Source organism: Doryrhamphus excisus, chromosome 4 (assembly GCF_030265055.1).
Source record: "Doryrhamphus excisus isolate RoL2022-K1 chromosome 4, RoL_Dexc_1.0, whole genome shotgun sequence".
NCBI lineage: Eukaryota > Metazoa > Chordata > Actinopteri > Syngnathiformes > Syngnathidae > Doryrhamphus > Doryrhamphus excisus.
This window is the reverse complement of record NC_080469.1, coordinates 22,907,632-22,934,633: the sequence shown is the minus strand read 5'-3', so window position 1 is coordinate 22,934,633 and position 27,002 is coordinate 22,907,632. Positions and strand designations below refer to the sequence as shown.

Sequence of the window (27,002 nt, the reverse complement as noted above, 5' to 3'; positions counted from 1 at the left end):
AGCACAGGAAGTGACCAGTTAAAGCCGCGTGATCCTTGGACGTTTCAGTGTGACAACATCTGTCTTGTTTACAGATTAAAAGCGCCGCAGCCGCGGTAAGTCAAATCTCGACTGGACTGCGTATAGACGTTTTTTTCGGACCGTGCCAAGCGCAGGATTAGCGCGGAGCTGAAGGGATGAGCGCAATAAAATAGAGAAAGAGAGAGAATAGTGGCGGCATTAAAAGTGTGGAGTGCGCCCAAAAAGGAGCCATTATGTTTTGGTGTTTGGAGGATGAGCAGCGATGGCGAGTGGGCTGAATGCTGGTGCAGTCATCAGCGGCGCTTTTCGTCAACATTATTCCATAACCATCTGCTTCCTGCACACACACACACACATACAAAAAGGCTAAGGCTAAATTTGTCTTGTTTTGTACAGGCGGTCGTCCGCTTTGGAGCACGATCACACACGACTACGCCAACCAGCCGCTTCAAACGCGGAGAAAGCCTCTTGCAAAAAATGTCAACCAAAATGTCTTTGGTATTCATACTGTATGGACCACACGCTAGCACAGATATTTCTCTGCACCAGTGTGTGAAAGGACAGACACATGTTCATCTTAAGTGTATGTGAATGGACAGAACTACAGTACTGGGGTCAAGTATTGGGGTTTTGACTTAAAAAGTTTGGGTTTTATTTGCAAAAATCTCTCTTGGAAGTGGACAAAAATGGTAGCAGAAATGGACATTTGCATCGGAATTTCTTGGCAGATCATTATAAGCAGCTGGTGGCAAAAATCCTGAAATCTGACAAAGCCTTTGGCTGCAACTGAATATAGACTTTTTGCGTTCTTTCCATTGAACTGTGGAGAAGTAAATGATGAGCACACATGAGTTCTAGATCATGTGTTATATGTGTGTATGTGAATGGACAAACATGTATACATTGAATATGTAATTGAAGGGACATATATTAGAATTGTGTACTTTAGTGTGCTGTATATGCTGTATATGTGAATACGTAGATGGATAAGTTCATATTGGGTGTGTGCAGTATGTGAGTTGACAAACACCGTTTGTGTATGTGAATGGACATGACATGGATGTATGTGAATGGACAGAACTACAGTACTGGGGTCGAGTATTGGGGTTTTGACTTGAAATGTTTTGGTTTTATTGGCAAAAAATCTCTCTTGGAAGTGGACAAAATGCATGAAGAGAAATTTCGGAAATGGACATTTGCATCAGAATTTCTTGGCAGATCATTATAAGCAGCTGGTGGCAAAAATCCTGAAATCCGACAAAGCCTTTGGCTGCAACTTTTGCGTTCTTTCCATTGAACTGTGGAGAAGTAAGTGATAAGCACATATGATGTGTTTGGGTTATATGTGTGTATGTGAATGGACAAACATGTATACATTGAATATGTAATTGAAGGGACATATATTTGAATTGTGTACTTTAGTGTGCTGTATATGCTGTATATGTGAATACGTAGATGGATAAGTTCACATTGGGTGTGTATAGTATGTGAGTAGACAAACACCGTTTGTGTATGTGAATGGACATGACATGGATGTATGTGAATGGACAGAACTACAGTACTGTCGTCAAGTATTGGGTTTTGACTTGAAATGTTTTGGTTTTATTGGCAAAAAATCTCTCTTGGAAGTGGACAAAATGCATGAAGAGAAATTTCGGAAATGGACATTTGCATCAGAATTTTTTGGCAGATCATTATAAGCAGCTGGTGGCAAAAATCCTGAAATCCGACAAAGCCTTTGGCTGCAACTGAATATAGACTTTTTGCGTTCTTTCCATTGAACTGTGGAGAAGTAAGTTGTCATGGCACCCGAGCCAACAGCTGGAGGCGCTAGTCGGTGCAACAAGTATGGCAGCTTCATCCAAACTGTTATTGATCCTTCAGCGACCAGAAGTCACATGGTATTGACAACCGCCCCTAAAGACGGGACCCTGGTCACTGGACATGTCAAAGGCAAACGTAATGTTCGAAGAATGTTGTGATGGTGTAGAATGATGTCATTCTTACCTTTGAAGAAAGGATCGTGGAAAAAACAAGAGGGTGCTAACAAGAGGGTGTCTTAATTAGCCTATCCCAGCATTTGGAGGTTATGAGAATGGACAGACGAACGTTCATGTTAAGTCTGTTTGCGACTGGGAATGGACAAACATGTTTATGTTGCGCGTGTGTGTGTGAGAGGATAGACATTCATGTTAGTATATGCTTATGTGTGAATGAACTGACAAATATTTATGTACGCGAGTGGACAGACAGATGCTCATTTGTAAGCATATATGGAAAGACAGCGGCTGTCATGTTTATATTCTGTGTGTGAATAAACAGATGCTAATTTTATGTGTGTGAATGGACTGACAAATTTTGATGTCTGTGTGAATGGTCAGATATTCGTTTCCGTAATATTTTCTGTGAATGGACAAACAGACCCTTTATTATATGTGTGTGAATGGACTGACAAATGTTGTTGTCTGTGTGAATGGTCGGATAAATGTTCCTGTTATATTTTCTGTGAATGGACAAACCGACCCTTTATTTTGTGTGTGTGAATGGACTGACAAATTTTGGTGTCTGTGTGAATGGTCAGATAAATGTTTCTGTTATATTTTCTGTGAATGGACAAACAGATCCTTTTATTTTATGTGGGTGAATGGACTGACAAATTTTGGTTTCTGTGTGAATGGTCAGATAAATGTTTCTGTTATATTTTCTGTGAATGGACAAACAGACCCTTCATTTTATGTGGGTGAATGGACTGACAAATTTTGGTGTCTGTGTAAACGGTCAGATAAATGTTTCTGTTATATTTTCTGTGTATGGACAGACACTTCATTTTATGTGTGTGAAAGGACTGACAAATTTTGGCGTCTGTCTGAATGGTAAGATAAATATTCCCGTTCTATTTTCTGTGAATGGACAAACAGACCCTTTATTTTATGTGTGTGAATGGACTGACAAATTTTGGTGTCTGTGTGAATGGTCAGATAAATGCTTCTGTTATATTTTCTGTGAATAGACAAACCGACCCTTTATTTTATGTGTGTGAATGGACTGACAAATTTTGGTGTGTGTGTGAATGGTCAGATAAATTTTTCCGTTATATTTTATGTGAATGGACAAACAGATCCTTTTTTTTATGTGGGTGAAAGGACTGACAATTTTTGGTGTCTGTGTGAATGGTCAGATAAATATTTCCGTTATATTTTCTGTGAATGGACAAACAGACCCTTATACATGAATGGACCGACTTATTTATTTATTTGTCTGTAAAGAGACACGTTTATATTGTGTGTGAATAGATAGACATATTTACATTATGTGTCTATGTGAATAGACATGTTTGTATTGTGTGGGAGTGCATAGACACATGTTCGAGTGTGTGTGTGAATGGACTGACAAATGCATGTGTCTGTGTGAATGGACAGACACGTTCACATTGCACGTATTTTTGAGTGAATAGACAGATTTTTAGATTGTATGTGTTAGAACGGACACACGTACATTGATATTGTGTTGGTGTGTGAATGGACAAACATATTTACATAATGTGTGTGTGAACAGATGTTTACATTGTGTGAGTGTTTGTCTGGCATATACTGTATGTCAGTATGCATGTGAATGGACTTACATGTTTTTTTTCCCTTCAATGAACTAAAACATGGAAAAATAATAATAATAAAATTACAAATGTCCGATTATTGGCCCAATATCGGTATCAGATTTTTCCCATATCATGAAAAACGATATTTAAAAAATGCTCATATCGGTATCAGCTGATATTTATCAGTTTTCATAAATTTTAAAAAAAGCCAATATCGGACATCCCGAAATAAAATAATAATAAACATTGGTGATACAGTACAGTATGTGAATGGAGCGACAAGCGCTAACATTATGTGTGATTCTATGCTACCTGTATGGAAACATGGTAAAAGTCAAATCAGGTAAAATGTTGTCATTGCTTTAATGGAATTAAATATGCAGGACATCAACAGAGACCCAAATATTCTGATAAAACATTAATGGCGAGCTAAAACAAACCCAAAACACGATGATGACCTCATGATTCCTCGGAAGTGAATTACCAACAATACACGGGAAAAAATAAGTTTGGTCAAAGTCTCCCATTCCCAAGTTGGGAATTCCCAATTCCCAGCTTGACTGCTGTATGATTGTTTTATTAAGTCTTTGTGCAAACAATCAACATCCCTTCAGAAATGCCACAAAATACACATTATTATTATGATTATTACCTTTTAAAAAATAATGTCATTTTAGTAGCAAGGAGTTGACAAATGAAAGAAAAAAAATATTATTTAAAAAAAAATATTTTTATTTACCAGCATTTCATTGTAAAAAATATTTCAATAATTTAAAAATAAGCAGTAACTTGAGTTAAAAAATGAAAGAAAAAAATTTATTATTCATTCATTTTCTACCGCTTATCCTCATGAGGGTCACAAGGTTATTTTTAAAAAAATATTTTAATTTATCCGCATTTCATTGTAAAAAAATATGTAAATAATTTAAAAATAAGCAGTAATTTGACAAGTATAAAGTCAAAATATTAAAAGAAAATAAGTCATAATTGTTGTACTATTTTGAGGAAAAAAATAATGTCATTTCGGTGCCATATCGTAGAAAAAATGACTTTTCTAATCCAACCTTTTCTGACAAATTTTCAAACAACAAAAAGTAGTTTTTTGTTTTAGTAGCACGGAGTTGAAAAATGAAAGAAAAAAATTATTATTTAATATAAAAATTATTTTAATTTACCCGCATTTCATTGTAAAAAATATTTCAATAATTTAAAAATAAGCAGTAATTTGAGTTAAAAAATGAAAGAAAAAAATTTATTATTCATTCATTTTCTACCGCTTATCCTCATGAGGGTCACAAGGTTATTTTTTTTTTTAAATTTATCCGCATTTCATTGTAAAAAATATGTAAATAATTTAAAAATAAACAGTAATTTGACAAGTATAAAGTCAAAATATTAAAAGAAAATAAGTCATAATTGTTGTAATATTTTGATGAAAAAAATAGTCATTTTGGTGCCATATCGTAGAAAAATGACTTTTCTAATCCAACCTTTTCTGACAAATTTTCAAACAACAAAATGTAGTTTTTTGTTTTAGTAGCAAAGAGTTGAAAAATGAAAGAAAAATATTAGTATTTTAAAAAATTATTATTAATTTTTTTATTTATTTATTATTTATAAGTCCTTTAGTAGCAAGGAGTTGAAAAATGAAAGAAAAAAATTATTATTAAAAAATATTATTATAAAAAAAGCTTATGTACACCTCTAAAGAGGTTAAAACAATATATTATGTTTGATTCATTATTATAGCATATTCTTGGATTGTCAACAGAGGTAAACATAAATAAGGCGATAGAAAAAAAAGACATATAAAACAAAAAAACCAATGTAGCGAGGAGTCTTTGATGTTAATGTGGTAGGAAATATAATAAACGGGAGTATGGATGTCATTAGCAGAGCCGAGGAGGTCAACAGGAGTCAGTCAAACAAAGACAATGGTGTTTGGGCTTCCTCTCAGGGAGTTAATTGCTTTTCAGCAGGTGTAAAATGACTCCCTGTGACTTTGACTATTGAACCTCTGCAGCAGGCTAAGAGACAAATAAGCTGCAGGTGAAAGACGGACATACAATGGGGAGACGAGGGATTGGGGGGGGGACAAAGGCAGCATGCAAACGAGCAGGGAGGAGGTTTACTGCGGTGTGGCCTCACTCCTGTTGGGAATAACAGCATCGGTATGAATGGGGTAGGTGGGCGGGGCAACCCCGGCAGCATTAAATATACAGCAGAGCGGGGGTGTCCAAACTTTTTCCCAGCAGTATGTCAAGAGGTCACAAATATTGTGACCTAATCATCCAAGAATGACAACTTTTTTTTTGTTTCTCATGTTAGGACTTATAAATAATAAATAAAAATAATATATATTTTTTAATTATTAAGATTTTTTAATAATAATTTTTTTAAATAATATTTTTTCTTTCATTTTTCAACTCCTTGCTACTAAAGGACTTATAAATAATAAATAAAAAATAATATATTTTTAAAAATTATTAATATTTTTTAATATTATTTTTTTAAATAATATTTTTTTCTTTCATTTTTCAACTCCTTGCTACGAAAGGACTTATAAATAATAATAAAAAAATTATAATAATTTTTTTTTATAATATTTTTTTTCTTTCATTTTTCAACTCCTTGCTACTACAACAAAAATACTTTTTGTTGTTTGAAAATTTGTCAGAAAAGGTTGGATTAGAAAAGTCATTTTTCTACGACATGGCACTAAAAATGACATTATTTTTCCTCAAAATATTACAACAATTATGACTTATTTTCTTTTAATATTTTGACTTTATACTTGTAAAATTACTGCTTATTTAAATATTTTTACAATGAAATGCGGGTAAATTCAAATTATTTTTTTTAAATATTTTTTTTCAATTCCTTGCTACTAAAATGATTTTATTTTTCCTGATAATATAACACATTTATTCTTGTAAAATTATTTCCCCCAGTTATTTCAACATTCTCCTCAATTTCCTTCTCCTTTACTATTTTCACGTCATATTTTCAACAGAATTTTGAAAATGTTTTGTTGTAATGTGAGTGTGAATGGTTGTTTGTCTATATGTGCCCTGTTATTTTATTTTAATATTTTGACTTTATACTTGTAAAATTACTGCTTATTTTTAAATTATTTAAATATTTTTACAATGAAATGCGGGTAAATTAAAATAATCTTTTTTAAATAATAATTTTTTTCTTTCATTTTTCAACTCCTTGCTACTAAAATGATTTTATTTTTCCTGATAATATAACACATTTATTCTTGTACAATTATTTCCCCCAGTTATTTCAACATTCTCCTCAATTTTCTTTACTTTTTTCACATCATATTTTCAACAGAATTTTTTCTGTAAAAACCTTTTGTTGTAATGTGAGTGTGAATGGTTGTTTGTCTATATGTGCCCTGTTATTTTCTTTTAATATTTTGACTTTATACTTGTAAAATTACTGCTTATTTTTAAATTATTTAAATATTTTTACAATGAAATGCGGGTAAATTAAAATAATCTTTTTTAAATAATAATTTTTTTCTTTCATTTTTCAACTCCTTGCTACTAAAATGATTTTATTTTTCCTGATAATATAACACATTTATTCTTGTACAATTATTTCCCCCAGTTATTTCAACATTCTCCTCAATTTTCTTTACTATTTTCACATCATATTTTCAACAGAATTTTTTCTGTAAAAACCTTTTGTTGTAATGTGAGTGTGAATGGTTGTTTGTCTATATGTGCCCTGTGATTTTTCTTTTAATATTTTGACTTTATACTTGTAAAATTACTGCTTATTTTTAAATTATTTAAATGTTTTTTTACCATGAAATGTGGGTAAATTTAAATATTTTTTTTAATAATAATTTTTTTCTTTCATTTTTCAATTCTTTGCTACTAAAATGATATTATTTTTCCTGATAATATAACACATTTATTCTTGTAAAATTATTTCCCCGACCTATTTCAACATTCTCCTCAATTTTCTTTACTATTTTCACATCATATTTTCAACAGAATTTTTTCTGTAAAAACCTTTTGTTGTAATGTGAGTGTGAATGGTTGTTTGTCTATATGTGCCCTGTGATTTTTCTTTTAATATTTTGACTTTATACTTGTAAAATTACTGCTTATTTTTAAATTATTTAAATATTTTTACAATGAAATGCGGGTAAATTAAAAAAAAAAAAAACAGCCACGGGCCACAAATGGCCCCCAGCCCGCACTTTGGACACCCCTGCAGGAGTCTTGGATCCTTGCTAACAAGGTTTTAGGTGGCTCCCAGATTTTAAAAAATCATGTAATAAAGATGATAAAGCAACCTCTAAGGTCCACTGGTGGAAAAAAAGCCAAATAAAAAGCAAAATAAACTCAGTGAGTAAACATTTAATGCTGGCTGAACTGAGGTCTCGTTGCTCCTTCTTTTAAAATAAGTTCCCTATTAAAACAAACAAACAAACAAACACAAGAAGTCACAGAAAAAGACGTTCGATGTTCCACCGTAATGTAAACGTTCAGTGTTCACTTTAATGACAAAGTGATGCTGCCGACCGGATGGGGCTTTCAGCATCTATTTTTTTTAAACATTCTTATTTGTCATGCAAGTGCAAAGAGATGTAAAAAAAAAAAAAAAAAAAAAGAAACCGAGTGAGTGACACATTTTGGAATGAAAATCTTTGTGAGATTGGTCCATTTCCAAGTAGTAGGATAATGTTGAATTAAAAGACACAAAAGAGTTTTTAGGAGCTTATATTCTTTTCCGTGTATTTTCTACATGTCTACCACGTTCTTCTACGTACTCAAATGCAACACTTGCGCCATGTTTCACTGGCAATTTTTCAACCTTCGAGGCGACGGCGGCAGAGTTCCCTTTTCTTGGAACGACTTGAGGTGAGAGTTGACTCAATAAAAGCAGATACGCGACGCTCACCTTGTATAAAAGTGTCCTTTAGGCATGCAGGATGGGTGGATGGATGGGTGGATGGGTGGGTGGATGGTCGTTGGTCCCAATGGAGAGGGCTGAGGGGCATGAATGTGGACATTTTGGCAATGTGACAACAGCGAATGTCCCTGCAAAGCAAAAAGCAGCACAGTCAGCGGCTCCCCAGCAGCAAATATCGTAGAAATAAATTAACAAATATGTTAAAAAAAAATGGCAATGAGTGTAGTTGTTGTTGTTGTTGCGTGCACTTTTGTTGTGTACATGCGTGGGCGGAAGGACTATCTAAAATGTCGGCATAGCGCGGCACGACGTGGGAGCTGACAAGATGAGTGTCTTCTTCATACATGCGAGGAAAATGTCAGCAAAGCTCTTGTTGGGATTTGGCCACCAATAAAAAAAAAAATAAGAGCAGCGTTTGTGCAGAGGTAAACAATATGGCCGCCGGCGTGTGATGACGATGCGGGGCGTCACTTCAAGTGTCTCGCTGAGTGAGCGCCTGCAGCTCGGCGGTGTGCAGGGAGTGCTGGAGAAACACGTTTTTACGGGAGTAGCTGTGCAGGGACAGCGGGCCTCTGGGCGGCTGCCCTAAGCGCCCCGTGAATGGGGAGGACGACGATGAAGACGGGGGGGTGGAAGAGGAAGAAGAGGAGGATCGACTGGCGAGAGCGCGGGGGATGTGGCTCGGCGGGTGATGCTCCCCTCTGCGTGCGCCCACACCGCTTCCCGGAGTGAGGGACTCGGACGATGAGGACACCCTAGGGGTGGAAGACGGTACTGCCGCCCACTGATTCGTGCGAGGAGGGGCGGGCGTCTGCAAAACTCCGACGGGGCTCCCGTCCTTGGCAGAACCAGGAGGCTCGTTGTGGACAGGCATTGCATGGCGAGCGGGGTGCGTGCTAGAGAGGTCCCCTGCGAGCGGCTGGGGCGCCGCCCCCCCGGCCCGTGCCACCCTTCGCTCCTTGCTGCCTGGTCCGGACCACCGGCCTGCATGGTTGTTGATCTGAAAAAAAAAACAACACAAGATTGAGATAACAGGTTACAAATGAAAGTCTTCTTTGCGTGATGTGTTCAGGTGTCTCCGAGCGGGTGGGATAAGCCAGTGGCAGAGACAATTAGAGCGAGAGGACGAGAAGAGTGTTGCGTGTTCACCATCGTTTGTTAATTGGGTGACATTTGGAGAACGAGCATCTCTGGGCTCCTGCAGCTTGTTCTAATTGTTTCTAAACCAAGCGGAACCCTGCTCACTAAAGAACAACACACACACACACACACACACACACACACAAACACACACACAATGTTGTGCAGTCAAACAGAATGAGGCAACACGCACACAAATGGGCCACGAGGTTTTGCACGAAGTCGCAGAGCGCCACCGTCTAACTGGCTCCCCGGACGCGGCGGCGGCGGCGGGAGGACGGCGAATAAAGAAGCTGGATGGCGGCAACGCAAGCCACCTGTTCTCTTTCACACTCCACTGCACCCCCCCCCCCCCCCCCCCCCTTATGAAACTCCTCACTGTCGCACTCCCTCGTACACTCAACCAACGCTACACAATTCGGCCATGTTCTCTGAGGGCTCTTCATTCATTCATTCATTCATTTTCTACCGCTTATCCTCACAAGGGTCGCGGGGGGGTGCTGGAGCCTATCCCAGCTGTCTTCGAGCGAGAGACAAAGTAGACAGAGGCAAAATTTTGGTAAAAATTTTTTTTGGATGTTAACCAAAAAACATGCTAACCAGGGCGGATGTTAACTGAGGCACCACTGTATCTTGACATATCAACTACCGCATCACTAGAGGGAGCCATTTATTGTACTGTACCACGTACCAGCAGCTAGTGTGCCGCTACCAATCACAGGGCACATAATCAAACAACCATTCACACTCACATTCATACCTATGGACAATTTGGAGTTGCTAATTAACCTAGCATGTTTTTGGAATGTGGGAGGAAACCGGAGTACCCGGAGAAAACCCACACATGCACGGGGGAGAACATGCAAACTCCACACAGAGATGGCCGAAAGTGGAATTGAACTCGGGTCTCTGAGCTGTGAGGTCTATGCACTAACCACTCGTCCGCTGTGCAGCCAAATTTGTGCATAGAACACCATAAAAATGCTCAGAGACAAAAAATTGTAGGATTATTATTTTGGTGTGAAGCAAAATCATAGGGGTGCTGGAGCCTATCCCAGCTGTCTTCGGGGGAGAGGCGGGGTCCACCCTGGACTGGTGGCCAGCCAATCACAGGGCACATATAGACAAACAACCATTCACACTCACATTCATACCTATGGACAATTTGGAGTCGCCAATTAACCTAGCATGTTTTTGGAATGTGGGAGGAAACCATGCAATGCACGGGGAGAACGTGCAAACTCCACACAGTGATGGCCGAGGGTGGAATTGAACACTAGCTGCTCAGGGCATGTATCCGAATACAGTACAAGTGGCTCCCTCGGCTCTATTATCTGCTTAGTAGTGATGCAGTAGTTGAAATGTCAAGATATAGTGGTACCTCAGTTAACATCCGCCTCGGTTAGCACGTTTTTTTTTGGTTAACATTCAAAAAATTTTGCAAAAATTTTGCCTCGGTCTACCTTGCCTCTCGCTTGTCTACATGTGCTCTGTGATTGGCTGGCCACCAATCACCAATAATAATGTTTGGGATAATTCCTCTACTGGAGCATCGCAGCTCGTTTACAGTCATGCCTTTTTTTTTTGCAGTGCTCTTTTTTCCCTGAGTCCATAAACAGCTCTTATAGTTCAACCTGTGTGGACACCCACAAACATTTCATAACGTCGCCTCCCTGGTCCAGCACCTCTCATCTTCTGTCATGTGACCACTTGTGACACCACACGTTCCACAGCGGGTGCCAGATGAAGTCGGTTTTTGTGTGCCGCACACTACCCGGTGTCTCAGTTTTGTTTTTTTTTGTTTTTTTTTGTGAAGTGACCTTTTTGCGTGGCACATTTTAAAGGACAAATGGAAATAAGGGCCTTCATTTTAATTTCGTTTTGTTTGCAGTTGCACACTTAAGATTACTGAATCAGATACCGTCACATGGTAATGGTAATGGTTTAATTTAATTTGAACATGCATCAGATTACAATTGAATGCATCACATAATCAGTTCACAGTTCCACATGTCCAAAAGGAGTAGGAAGAAGCAAAGCTTATTAAATCCTACCCCTCCATCTGGTACTTTTACAATCAGTAACTGTTACATTTGTTCACTTCCTGCTTTCTTAATATAGTTTAATTTTTTTTTGGGGGGGGGGTTGTTTTATTTTTTTAACTTTTATTTTTTAAAATTTTTCATTATTATTTTTTATTTTTACTACTATTTTTATTTTTATTTATTTTTATTTGTACTCCGGTTTCCTCTCACATTCCAAAAACATGCTATGTTAATTGGTAATGGTAATGGTTTAATTTCATTTGAACATGCATCAGATTACAATTGAATGCATCCCATAATCAGTTCCCAGTTCCACATGTCCAAAAGGAGTAGGAAGAAGCAAAGCTTATTAAATCCTACCCCTCCATCTGGTACTTTTACAATCAGTAACTGTTACATTTGTTCACTTCCTGCTTTCCTAATATAGTTTAAGTTTTTTTTTTTGGTTTTTGTTTTATTTTTTTAACTTTTATTTTTATTATTATTTTTTTATAATTATTATTATTTTTATTTTATTTTTACTACTATTTTTATTTTTATTTATTTTTATTTGTACTCCGGTTTCCTCCCACATGCTATGTTAAATGGTAATGGTTTAATTTCATTTGAACATGCATCAGATTACAATTGAATGCATCACATAATCAGTTCCCAGTTCCACATGTCCAAAAGGAGTAGGAAGAAGCAAAACTTATTAAATCCTACCCCTCCATCTGGTACTTTTACAATCAGTAACTGTTACATTTGTTCACTTCCTGCTTTCCATAATATAATTAAAGTATTTTTTTTTCTTTTTAAAATGTATTTTATAAATTTTCATTTTTTTTTTATTTGTATTTATTTATTTATTTGTATTTTTTGTCACATACCAAAGTCATGTGACATCATGCCTGCTGTCTTTAAAAAACTAGCTCTGCGAGCGACTCGATCTATCAATAAGCCAAGTGGTAGGAATCGCATGTGGAGACACATTAAAAACAGCAGCAGGCTAACCCAGACATTGCATTCATGCTCTGTCGTCGCCAAATAGGAGAACCTTTGATGGTATATATTCTCGGGATCTCTTAACGAGAAGTAATCCTTCATAAAACATGATGGCCACTCCCAAAGTTAATGAACAAGTTCAAGTCTTGTTCCTGGAGGCTAACTTTTGTTGCATTCAAGTGACCTCAATGATACTACCTAATGGCTCTGTCATTCATTTGCACCTCTTTTATTAGAAAGAAGAGAAACTCTCGATTATGAGGTGCTTCTAACGTGTCGGAATCGGTGGGTGAACGTGTGGAGCGACTTCCCGTGGAGTCGTTTATCTAATTAAAAGACAAGGGAGAGGTTTCAATGCAGCCAAATTCTACACGGGGGATTGTGACAATGCTATCGTGTGGGTTTGTGCGAGATGGTTTAATTAGGGCCAAAACTGTTCATCTAAAAACAAAACCAGCAAGAAATAAAAATCAGCCCTAAACGAGTTCAAGAAAAGATGAAAAAGTCAGAGTGTCAGGATACAAATTGGAAGGGAAAAATAATTACCGCAAAAAAGGGGTTTGTAGCGGGGACAAATGAGTGTATCAAAGCACGACGAGGCTGAGAAAGTGAAAACTGGGGTAAAGCCACACTGGTGAGTGTGTGGTGGTACTCATGTGTGTGTGTGTGTGTGTGTGTGTGTGTGTATAATAGGCAGAGACAGATGGAGACAAAGCAAAAGGTCAAGCACAATGAAAAAAAAAGGCGTAAACAAATAGAGTCAAAGGATGCAAGAGACGGGAGGCGGATAACAGATTGGAGAGAAGGTGATCAAAGACAGAGATAAAACACGATGAAAGCGGCAGAAGGCAAAGCAAAAAATAAAATAAAAAGACTGATTTACAAACTCAGGTGTCCTCTCTCAAGTACACACTATATGTCCGCAAGCTGAGACATGGTAAATCACATTGAAGGACTCGCTTTTTTTATTGGCAATGTGAGAATGGACAAGGGCTCCTGAAAAAATAAAAAATAAACAAAAAAAAATCTGCGTTTGTACTTTTTTTTATTTTACAAGAATAAATAAACCAAAAAAATCTACGTTTGCACTTTTTTTTAACAAGAATAAATAAACAAAACAAATCTGTGTTTGTACTTTTTTTACAAGAATAAATAAACAAAAAAATCTGTGGTTGTACTTTTTTTTACAAGAATAAATAAACAAAAAAAATCTGCGTTTGTACTTTTTTTTACAAGAGTAAAACAAAAAAATCTGCGTTTGTACTTTTTTTTCAAGAATTAATAAACAAAAAAATCTGCGTTTGTACTTTTTTTTACAAGAATTAATAAACAAAAGAAATCTGCATTTGTACTTTTTTTTTACAAGAAAAAACTGTAAATAAAAAGTACAAAAGAAATCTGTTGAGTTTTCAAAAAAAGGTTTTTATTCTTAAAATAAAAATGCATATTTTAGCAAATTAAGCATTTTCATGCTAATGGATAAATAAGCTAATTAAGGGCTAAGGGCTCCTGAAAAAATAAATAAACAAAAAAAAATCTACGTTTGCACTTCTTTTTTTTTTACAAGAATAAATAAATAAAAAAAATCTGCATTTGCACTTTTTTTTACAAGAATAAATAAACAAAAAAATCTACGTTTGTACTTTTTTTTTACAAGAATAAATAAACAAAAAAAATCTGCGTTTGTACTTTTTTTTTTTTACAAGAAAAATCTGTAAATAAAAAGTACCAAAAAAATCTGTTGAGTTTTCGAGAAAAAAAAAAGGTTTTTATTCTTAAAATAAAAATGCATATTTTAGCAAATTAAGCATTTTCATGCTAATGGCTAAATAAGCTAATTAAGGGCTAAGGGCTCCTGAAAAAAATAAATAAACAAAAAAAATCAATGTTTGTACTTTTTTTTTTTTACAAGAATAAATTAACAAAAAAAATCTGTGTTTATACTTTTTTTTTTACAAGAATAAATAAACAAAAAAATCTGCGTAGCGGCACACTAGTTGCTTAGGGCATGTGTCCGAATACAGTACAAGTGGCTCCCTCTGCTCTATGTCAAGATACAGCGGTACCTCAGTTAACATCCGCCCCGGTTAGCATGTTTTTTTGGTTAACATACTAAAATTTTTGCCAAAATTTCGGTCTACCTTGCCTCTCGCTTGTCTATATGTGCTCTGTGATTTGCTGGCGACCAGTCCAAGGTGTACCCCAGACAGCTGGGATAGGCTCCAGCACCCCCGCGACCCTCGTGAGGATAAGCAGTAGAAAATGAATGAATGAATGAAGCCCAGAATCTCCAAAGTGGTATCATCCATAGACAAATGGTCATTAATTTATTAATTAGTTGCTAAGTCCCATTTGTGCACCGGCAGAGACCATTCACGATTGGTGGGGGCCGTGTTTTTTTTTCCAATCAAGTTTTCCAGATGTGCTTCTGTTTCCTTTTAAGGGTGTGTGACAGATTGGGCTATTCATCCTGAAGTTACCGAGTGCTTTGACAAGTCATTGTCAAGTCAATCAGGTCAAACTTTTTAATAACATCGCCACTGTGAGATGTATTCATCAGAAAAATAATAAGCACAGGCAAAAGAAACGTTAGCATACCGTATGTACTTCAAATTTCCACATTTCCGCTCCTTGTGTTTGTTAATGTAATCAAACCTACAAAAGGAAAAAAAAATGATATGATGCATCAGACGTGATGAAAAGAAACAAGAGCACTATCAACGTCTCCTGGCCTGAAATACCCGACAAACGCCCACAGATATTCAGCACATCTCCCACACTGATTTCAAGGCACTTTGCAGGATCCATTTGCCACCAACAATCAAATAAAAAAACAGAGAATGCCACCGAGCCTGCTGTCTCAAGGCCGTGATGCACATGCACCTTTCAACTTGTTGGTTTACCTCAATATACACCCCCCCCCCCCCCCCCCCCCCCCCCCCCCCCCCCCCCATAGGAGGACTACTGCCTGTGGCGACGTCCTCTCACATTTACCCGACTGCTTGAAACTCGCAGGACTTCATCTTTTTATATTCCGCTCTCTCACCGCTATTCCCTCTCGTAACCTCATGTTTCTGTGAGATTTCCCTTCCATTGCATCAAAGACTAACGACATTAAAGGGCGTGTAGTAAAAAACGTGTGGGGGGTATTCTAAGATCACGTCTCAGAACATAAAAAAAAATAATAAATAGTTGGCACACATTGACCTAAAAATAAGATGGTATTTTTACCCAAAGTCTCAGAAAGGTTTACACACGCAAACGTGTATGTGATGCCAAATAAGCTCCATCTAAATGAGTGCAAGCTTTTCTTCCGGTCACTCACACCCATAAAAAAAAAGTGTCTCAAAGGTTGGGCAACTTGGCAAACAACAAAAGAAGAAATTATCACAAAAAAAACGTATTTTCTGGACTATAAATCGCTCCGGAGTATAAGTCGCACAAGGTATAAATTCAGTATAATTCAGTAGAAAAAAACATACATAAGTCACACTGGAGTATAAGTCGCACAAGGTCAAAAATGCATAATTAGGTAGAAAAAAACATACATAAGTCGCACTGGAGTATAAGTCGCACAAGTTAAAAAATGTATAATTAGGTAGAAAAAAACACACATAAGTCGCACTGGAGTATAAGTCGCACAAGGTCAAAAATGCATAATTTGGTAGAAAAAAAACATACATAAGTCGCACTGGAGTATAAGTCGCACAAGGTAAAAAATGCATAATTAAGTAGAAAAAACATACATAAGTCGCACTGGAGTATAAGTCGCACAAGGTCAAAAATTCATAATTAGGTAGAAAAAAAACATACATAAGTCGCACAAGGCCAAAAATGCATAATTAGGTAGTAAAAAACATACATAAGTCGCACTGGAGTATAAGTCGCACAAGGTAAAAAATGCATAATTAGGTAGAAAAAAACATACATAAGTCGCACTGGAGTATAAGTCGCACAAGGTAAAAAATGCATAATTAAGTAGAAAAAACATACATAAGTCGCACTGGAGTATAGGTCGCACAAGGTCAAAAATTCATAATTAGGTAGAAAAAAAACATACATAAGTCGCACAAGGCCAAAAATGCATAATTAGGTAGTAAAAAACATACATAAGTCGCACTGGAGTATAAGTCGCACAAGGTCAAAAATGCATAATTAGGTAGAAAAAAAACATACATAAGTCGCACAGGGTCAAAAATGCATAATTAGGTAGAAAAAAACCTACATAAGTCGCACAAGGTAAAAAATGCATAATTAGGTAGAAAAAAACATACATAAGTCGCACTGGAGTATAGGTTGCACAAGGTAAAAATAATTAAGTAAGAATTAAGTAAGTAAGACATAATTAAGTAGACACAGGAAGAACATGCAAACTCCACACAGAGATGGCCAAGAGTGGAATCGAACTCGGGTCTCCTAGCTGTGAGGCCATTGTGCAGCACCTCAAAAACCTAAAACCTGTAAATTATATCTTTTGGTAGCAAATGAGTTGAAATAAAAACATTACAAAAATGTCATGTTAAATGTCAGCATATCACATGAGACTTACTTTATTCATAAATATTTTATTAATAAATATTTGATGAACTATGAACTAAGCACTGAAATGATGATAATGTTGAAGATTGACTAAGTACATTAAGTTTATAAACAATATGCTTATTATGAATCACTATAAATTGTGTGGGTGTTTCCATGTTTGGGCTGACTTATATCAAAAGCACAAAGGTGGACCTCTGCCAGACTGATAAAGACCTGAATTACGAACCCTGTATGGGTAAATTCCTTGACAAGTGACCCGGGTCACCTCAGTCCGCTCTTCATCCTTGGTTCTTTTTTTAGTTTTAGGTTTTGTTTTTTTTTCCTTTCCCTTCCCTTGACCTGACTTCTTAGCTTATCTCACACCTTCTCCACCGCCGCCCTTCATTTTGTCCCTCGTGTTTTTTTTTTTTTTTTTTCAGTTATGTAACTTGGTGCATAAGAATGCCGGTAGCCACTAGACCCGAGTGCGTCCTGACAGCTGGAGGATTGATGGTTGGCTGCTGCAGTCTGGAAAAACCATAAACCGGGAGAAGACACGGAGAAGTTCATCAAATAATAAGAAGTTGAAATATTTGGTAAGAAAAGTTGACTTGTAGACCCGTCACGTTAGGTTCAGTTCGGTTTTTGGTGGATGGTGACGGTCACCAAAGCATCAAAGCAACCACGCAAAACCAATGACAGCCATCAATCCGTTTTCGAGACGTCAATACGCCCTTTGACCCTATGAAACGTCAATCGCAAATAAGTCACATGACATCTGTCGCACCATTTTGAAGTTAATTAATAATTAATAGTAATTAATAACCATGTCTCGCAGTAATTCAAGTTTTCCTTGACTCTGTCGCCAAAATGCTTGCTCGTGTGCGATTCGGTTGGCGTTTGATCGAAGCTGATTCAGAATATTTTTGAGTTTTTTTTTCAGTTGTTCAGTTGGTTTTCTTTAACGTAAACGCCATTTAAAATGCCTCTATCTTCAATTTTGGCTTTATAGAAATAAAATTGATCGAACCGAGAAATACTGTAGCAGTCACTAATACAAGACATAGCTCGGATCAATGCCAGAAAAATGGACGATTGATTGTTTTTAAGCAGTTGCTACTGTTCAAAGTCTAATTAGTGTCCGAATTGTTACATCTAGTGGTGGGCAAAACGAACCGGATCATTCAGTAAAAAGATCCGTTCATTTCGGTCAATTGGTCGTAAGCCTATGCATAGACTTGTTCAGCCGTGTCGAGTCAGTCCGTTCACTCATGCTAACGTTCTTTCCGAATCAACAGTGCACAATTACATCTAATGGTGGGCAAAAGCGTTCATTTCAGAGAACCGGATCATTCACTAAAAAGATCCGTTCATTTCGGTCAATTGGTCGTTAGCCTATGCATAGACTTGTTCAGCCGTGTCGAGTCAGTCCGTTCACTCATGCTAACGTTCTTTCCGAATCAACAGTGCACAATTACAACTAGTGGTGGGCAAAACCGTTCATTTCAGCGAAACGCATCATTCAGTAAAAAGATCCGTTCATTTCGGTCAATTGGTCGTTAGCTTATGCATAGACTTGTTCAGCCGTGTTGAGTCAGTCCGTTCACTCATGTTAACGTTCTTTCCGAATCAACAGTGCAACAATACATGATGACGTAACTTGGAATTAATTACAGCCCTTCCAGATCCGAGCGTCTCAGCTACCCGGTCCCGGCGTTACGACCACCCCCGATAATGCTAGGATAAGGAACGGTGGACTGACTCTCCAGCCAATCAAAAAAAACCCATTTACAACTGAACACACTGAACGGGTATTTTAGGGGCGGTGACCTTGTTGATTCCGTTCACAAAAAAGAACTAGTTCTTTTGACCCGTTCGTTCATGACCGACTCACAACTAGTTCCAGCTCTCCTGATAAGTATTGAGCCCCCAAGACTTAGCATCGAATGAAGGCGAGCGGGCGGGCGGGCGAGTAGCTGAGCCTCGTCATGCTGAGAGGAGGAAATCTAAAAGCGGATTCTCAAGGAGCGATGGTGGACTCGGATGCAGAGAAGGTTGCTCACAATTCCCACCAGGTGCATGTGTGTGTGTGTGTGTGTGTGTGTGTGTGCAATCATGGTGAAAATCATTGACCACCAGCCTGTGCAAAGGTTTCCTGGACAATGCCCAAAATCTCAGAGCAAAGACAAAAAGCAGGAGGAGGAGTTGGAGGACAGTGAAGTAATGGTAATGGTTTCATTTCATTTTTACATGCATCAGATTACAATTGAATGCATCACATAATCAGTTCCCAGTTCCACATGTCCAAAAGGAGTAGGAAGAAGCAAAGCTTATTAAATCCTACCCCTCCATCTGGTACTTTTACAATCAGTAACTGTTATATTTGTTCACTTCCTGCTTTCCTAATATAGTTTTTTTTGTATTTTTGTATTTTTAATTTAATTTAATTTAATTTAATTTAATTTAATTTAATTTAATTTAATTTAATTTAATTTAATTTAATTTAATTTTATTAAATTTTAGACTCTTCATCCTTGTATTTACCAAACATCAATTGCTCATCATCATATTTTTCCTCTCTTGTAGAGAAGTATTGGATGACATTTTTAGCTAATTGGTTATTTTTAGCCTTATGCATTATTTTAGCTGTTTGAAGATGAACTATATCAGCAAGTTGAAGTATTTGTGATTTTAGAAATAAGGAGTTAGTATGTTCTCTGGAGGCGGCATTATGAATTATCCTTACTGACCTTTTTTTGCAGAAGAGAAGTATTGGATGACATTTTTAGCTAATTGGTTATTTTTAGACTTATGCATTATTTTAGCTGTTTAAAATTGAACTATATCAGCAAGTTGAAGTATTTGTGATTTTAGAAATAAGGAGTTAGTGTGTATGAATTATCTTTATTACCGTTTTTTTGCAGTACATTTAGCGAGTCAAGATTGCTTTTATAGTTATTAGATCATAATAAGGCGCCATTATGAATTATCCTTACTGACCTTTTTTGCAGTACATTTACCGAGTGAAGATTGCTTTTATAGTTATTACAATCAGTAACTGTTACATTTGTTCACTTCCTGCTTTCCTAGTATAGTTATAAAAAAATTGTTTTATTGTTTTTGTTTTTTATTTTTTATTTATTTTTGTCTCGTACCAAAGTACGAGGTGATATGACCATACAATGACATAATCGGTACCATAGTAACTAGTAACATAGTAACATTGATTACAATTGAAATAAATAAAAAAAAATCCTGTCAGAGGGAACTGTAATATTCCAAATATTTATATTTATATTCCAAATACAAGTGATGACACAAGACATGTAACTCATGAGCCGAGACGCTACACGAGACAAGATTTGAACATTAACCTTAAGAAGAGTACAATAGAAAATACATGGGAACGTAATAGACGTTTAATACATGGCTTAATTTTATGTTCTGCTGTATTAATCAAACAAAAGCTGATTTTTACCAAAAGCTGCTAAGACCATCGCCACAACACGAACCGTACCAGCCGACTGAATAAACAAGATAATATTAATTGACAATCAAAATGAATATTTTCTGATTTGTCGTTGACAAACACTATTTGCTTCCCCCTGGCCAGTAATTTAAACGGTGGCGTACTGGTATTGTACGACGTATCCGCCAATAAGGAGGCTAAAAATGGGACATGGTGCAGAAACAATGACGATTCCCATGTAGAATGTAGGCTAATGATCTCGGTGGCTTCTACAGTACACCAGAAACTATTCAATTATTCTTAACAAAAAAAAAAATAGTTCATTAAACCATAATTAGAACAAAACAACTTCTGCAAACTCCTTTTCCTTTTCACTCAGCCTCATTTGGAAAAATGTGTCTCATTTTATGGACACACACACACACACACAAGTGGATTGTTTCCAGGATCAGCACAATGGAAGAGTGTGTTTTTACATTTTGTTCGCAAAAAAAAATAAAAAAATAAAAAAAAGTTGGCTGGTGTTTAATAATTAATTCTGCGACATGTGGGAGACTTCTTCTTGCCGCTTTCACTTTCCACTGACTTTTTGGATTTTATTGTGACAGTTGGCCAAGCGACTGCCCAGTCTGGAGTTGCTCATGCAAACAAGTAACGAGTATTTCTTAAACTGATTGACCATCCTGGGAATGTTTAGCTTGGGAAAATGAATGAATGACTTATTAGAATTCCGTCTGCTTTTATCCGTAGCCTCTGATTAATCATGATATCTCTCTTTCATCTTTTTGTAACTTCGCCCTCATCCGTTTGACCGTCTGCCCTTCATCCCCTCTTTCGCCTTTGTTGGATTATCCAAGCATTAGATTCCCGTCATCGTCTTTCTCCTTCACTTTCCTTTTCTTCTTCATTCACTCGCTAAATGTACTGCAAAAAAAGGTCAGTAAGGATAATTCATAATGCCGCCTACAGAGAACATACTAACTCCTTATTTCTAAAATCACAAATACTTCAACTTGATGATATAGTTCATCTTCAAACAGCTAAAATAATACATAAGGCTAAAAATAACCAATTAGCTAAAAATGTCATCCAATGAGAAATATGATCTCAGGGAAAAAGTACATTTGAAACACTTCTATGCTAGGACTACGTTAAAAAGCCATAGCATTTCAGTATGTGGAATCAAACTATGGAATGGATTGAGTAAGGAAATCAAACAATGCACAACGATGAGCCAATTCAAGAAACAATACAAGCAGTTGATGTTTGCTAAATACAAGGATGAAGAGTCTTGAACCAGTCATGATGTGCTATATATATCACTATATTGACACTTACTATGGTACACATTATGTCATTGGATGCTCATATCACCTTGTACTTCGTTACATGACAAAAATAAAAATAAAAAAAATAAAATAAAAAAATATTTTTTAAAAAATTAAAAATAAACTAAAAAAAATATAAATTAAAAATAAATAAATAAAAATAAATAAATAAATAAATTATATTAGGAAAGCAGGAAGTGAACAAATGTAACAGTTACTGATTGTAAAAGTACCAGATGCAGGGTTAGGATTTAATAAGCTTTGCTTCTTCCTACTCCTTTTGGACATGTGGAACTGGGAACTGATTATGTGATGCATTCAATTGTAATCTGATGCATGTTCAAATGAAATTAAACCATTACCATTACCATAATATGTCACAGAAGAGTTTTTTCTCTCTACTAAATTATCATAAATTACAAAAATAGCAACAAAAAAAATATTCATTCATTTGGTTGCCAGCCAATCACAGGGCACATATAGACAAACAACCAAAAAATTATTTTGCATAATTTGCATATATTTTGTATCGTGTATTAATTTTTTTATGGAGTGTATGAATTCTCCTCTGCAATATTTGTCAGAGGAGTCTTCCATCTTTCTGTGTCAAGTGTAGTTTTTCAACACTTTACCCCGTAGGCCAACCTCAGTACAGTTCATTAATATTCATGAGGTTTTATTCTTCTTCCCTTTAATGTTGATGCAAACACTTTTTTTTTTAGTTTTTTTTTTTACCTGAAGACAGTGAATGTGGCATTGAAAAAGCCCCCAACGACCAGATGAGAAGCATACAAAATGAAGATTTGACAGTATATCGTATGTGACACTTTTGCTCTGACTGATGAACAGAAAGTTAGAGGAATCATGCCAGTTCGACCGTGAGGCGAAGAGAGTGTTCCTCTTCCTCAGGCACGTGTGTGTGTGTATGAGTGTGTGTGTGTGTGTGTGTGTGTGAGAATGTCAGCTGTCTTAATATCTCGCCTGAGCGTGATTTAATATGCTCTTTACGGTGTAATGAAGATGAGGGAATGTGGTCTTGACGCTCCGCAAGTGTTAAATGAATCAACGTCCCCTGTCATCACATGCTTTCATAGCCACATACATATGTTAGTGATGCATGCACACACACACACACACACACACACACACACACTTACATAGTATATCACAGGAGCACACATCATCTATATAATGTCATGTGACCTACAAGCATGTATGTTCATGCTATATGGTACTGTATATATGTGGGAGGGGGGTAAAGTGTATTTTGTGTTACGGTGGACGAGTGGTTAGGCCTCGCAGCTAGGGGACCCGAGTTCAATTCCACCCTCGGCCATCTCTGTGTGGAGTTTGCATGTTCTTCCCGTGTCTACTTAATTATGCATTTTTGACCTTGTGCGACTTATATTCCAGTGCGACTTATGTATGTTTTTTTCTACTTAATTATGCATTTTTTATCTTGTGCGACTTATACTCCAGTGCGACTTATGTATGTTTTTTTCTACCTAATTATGCATTTTTGACCTTGCGCGACTTATACTCCAGTGCGACTTACATATGTTTTTTTCAAATTAATTATGCATTTTTGACCTTGTGCGACTTATACTCCAGTGCGACTTATGTATGTTTTTTTTCTACTTAATTATGCATTTTTTACCTTGTGCGACTTATACTCCAGTGCGACTTATGTATGTTTTTTTCTACCTAATTATGTATTTTTTACCTTGTGCGACTTATACTCCAGTGCGACTTATGTATGTTTTTTTCTACTTAATTTTGCATTTTTTACCTTGTGCGCCTTATACTCCAGTGCAACTTATGTATATTTTTTTTCTCCGTAATTATGCATTTTTGACCTTGTGCGACTTATACTCCAGTGCGTGGGTTTCCTCCCACATCCCCAAAATTCCAAAAACATGCTCGGACATATTGTCCGTAAATATGAATGTGAGTGTGAATGGTTGTTTGTCTATATGTGCCCTGTGATTGAATGGCCACCAGTCCAGGGTCTACCCCGCCTCTTGTCCAAAGACAGCTGGGATAGGCTCCAGCACCACCCCCCGCGACCCTCGTGAGGATACGCGGTAGAAAATGAATGAATGAATGAATTGCAGGAAGTACGCTGTCAACAACAACACTGCTATTTATACGTATGTAAAAAGGACATACCACACTATGGACTGTTGTTCCATTTCAGCACCACATATGTGGACAGCTCATGTACAACTAACTATCAAGCATGTAGGGATGATGGACGCCATATTGTACAACTAACTATCAAACATGCAATACAAATCATTTTGTATTGCAGATAAACAGTTCTCTGGAGCCCGGACATGTTTCCGCATGCAAGTTCATGCCTCCTAATCTCTATCCTCTTGACGTTCCCAAAGCATGATTAACTATGCTCAATGAGGACATTATGAGTTTGAGAGCCACGCAATCTTCAAATCTAGCTTTCATGCAGTCTGTGGAAACATATCTAAGCTTTTTAATGACGCTTTAACACAACGCTACTTTTCTGACCTAGAAATGTTGTATTCTCTTCTTAAACGATGCCAAAGGGTCAGATAATTTTTGATTTTTTTTTTATTTTATTTAAATTTTTTTGTTTTTTTTAAATGTAAAAATTTAAATTTTTAAATGTTTTTTAATTTTTTTATTTTAATATATGAAACGTTACAGTGCATTTCTTACATCAATCAAAAATATAACTTTCCATTATTTACATTGTAAATATTATTATTATTATCATTATTGTTATAATCTTTATCATTATTACCATTATTATTGTTATTATTGTCACCATTATTATAATCATCATTAATATTACAATTTTCATCATTATAGTTGTAACAATTTTTGGATATTTTTATTTATTTATTTATTAATTATTTAATTTTACAGACTTTGCAGTATTTCTGTTTTTATTGTCAATTTATTAGCCCACTTTTTCCCCCAAAGTGGAACATTTACATATATTATTTTCTGATTTATCTTATTTATCATAATGAGGTTTGAAAGACGTTAAAGGATGGCTCTGCACACTGCAAAGATTGCCTGCACTCTGGAAGTCCTCGGGAGCGCTTGGGAGTGTGACTAATCACAGTGAAGTGGGCGTACCCAAAGGTGGCCTTGAGGGGGAGTAAATTATGGACGCAAGCAAGACGTCCGTGGAAGCACTGCAGAAAGAGGTGCAGAATATGGAAGATCTAGAAAGCGTGTAGCTACTCTATAGGATTATTTTTGTGTCCCTTTTTTTTTTCTTCCCAGGAGCACTTTGTAAACAACAGACCACATCAAATAACAACCTATAAATGTTGTACTATATAAACACAGACCTATGTGTCTGGAAGTCCTCGGGAGCGCTTGGGAGTTTGAATAATCACAGTGGAGCGGGCGTACCGAAAGGAGGGCTTGTTTACATGGAGTCAATTAAACAGAGCGTTTGGACATCAGCGGAAGCACTGCAGGAAGAGGTGCAGAACATGGAAGATCTAGAAAGCGTGTGTAGCTGCTCTATAGGATCATTTTTGTGTCCCTTTTTTTTTTCTTCCCAGGAGCACTTTGTAAACAACAAACCACATCAAATAACAACCTATAAATGTTGTATATAAACACAGACCTATGTAACTAGAAGTCCTCGGGAGCGCTTGGGAGTTTGACTAATCACAGTGGAGCGAGTGTACCGAAAGGAGGGCTTGTTTACATGGAGTAAATTAAACAGAGCGTTTGGAAGCACTGCAGAAAGAGGTGCAGGATATGGAAGATCTAGAAAGCATGTAGCTGCTTTAGTATAGGAGTCCACAACTCAAAACAAAGCACCAATAATTAGCGTAATAGATCCAGTTTAAGTACATGATTAAGGCATATCTAGTTGAAAATTTGGTGTAGTCCAAAACTGGGATTTGTCCTTGACATCGTCTTGCATTGCTATTCTAGCTAACGTGTCTTTCAATTGCAAAAAAAAACAAACTAATTTCTAATTTCTGGTACGTCCAAATAATAATAAAAATGTGTTGAACTGACTCATGCTCGCTTGTTACATTCCCAAATAACAGCCATAACTTGTAATTTAAAACATTCAAAGTCCATCATTTTCCTGCTGCATGGTCCTTTTGTTCTAACATGTAATTCCCATGCTGGCTTCTCTGAAAGAGCTCAAACTAATTGCTTTTTTTTTTTTTTTTTTTTTTTTTTTTTAATAGCTCAGCACACGCTGCGTTGTGCTGGAGAGAGCATGTGCTCCTGTGTGTATTTGATTGCATTTGTGTGCAAACGATGAGGAGTTATTCGCTGCTATTATTACCTCCTTTTATTTCCAGCAAAGAGGCGGCTGTTTGCTCTTAAAGCCTCTCATTGTGATATTTGACAGGAAACTAATAATAATAATAATAATAATTGGGTTTATAAAGCGCCTTTCAAGGTACCCAAAGTGCTTCGCATTGAACCCATGATTCAAACAAAACAAAAAAAATGGGAAAAATAAAGCAAAAAGGCACAATGTCAAAAGAAAAAGCTGAACTGTTGCTTCCTAATAACACTTAACTTTTTATTTTGTTTTTTTTTTAGGTTTTAGCGTCATTATTTCATAAACGGATGGTAACCAAATTTTATATATATATATAAATATAATATTATATATATATATATATATATATATATATATATATATATATATATATATATATATATATATATATATATATATATACCCACAGCATATTACATTACATATATTACTTATATTACTATATTATGTTATTATTATACTATATTATTATTATATTACTATGCTATATTATTATTATTATATTAATATATATTTCTTATATTACATATAAGCATATATAATACAAATATAATATAAAATAAATGTTATATATATTTATTTATAATTATATTACATATATATTGTTAAACGAAGCCTGCACTCAGTAAACACAGACCTATATATCTGG

The 27,002-nt window shown here is 36.1% G+C and overlaps 1 protein-coding gene across 2 annotated transcripts in view; it reads right to left on the bottom strand.

Moving 5' to 3' along the window:
• Window positions 1–3,907: 3,907 nt before the first annotated feature.
• Window positions 3,908–27,002, bottom strand: part of ccser1 (coiled-coil serine-rich protein 1) — a 154,440-nt gene continuing 131,345 nt past the window's right edge. The window contains exon 11 of one of the 2 annotated variants that reach the window (XM_058070764.1): window positions 3,908–9,554. In XM_058070764.1, coding sequence (XP_057926747.1) covers window positions 9,027–9,554 — 528 coding nt within the window. In that variant the 3' untranslated portion in view covers window positions 3,908–9,026. The remainder of the gene's footprint in view (window positions 9,555–27,002) is intronic. The other variant, XM_058070765.1, reaches the window with a different exon arrangement.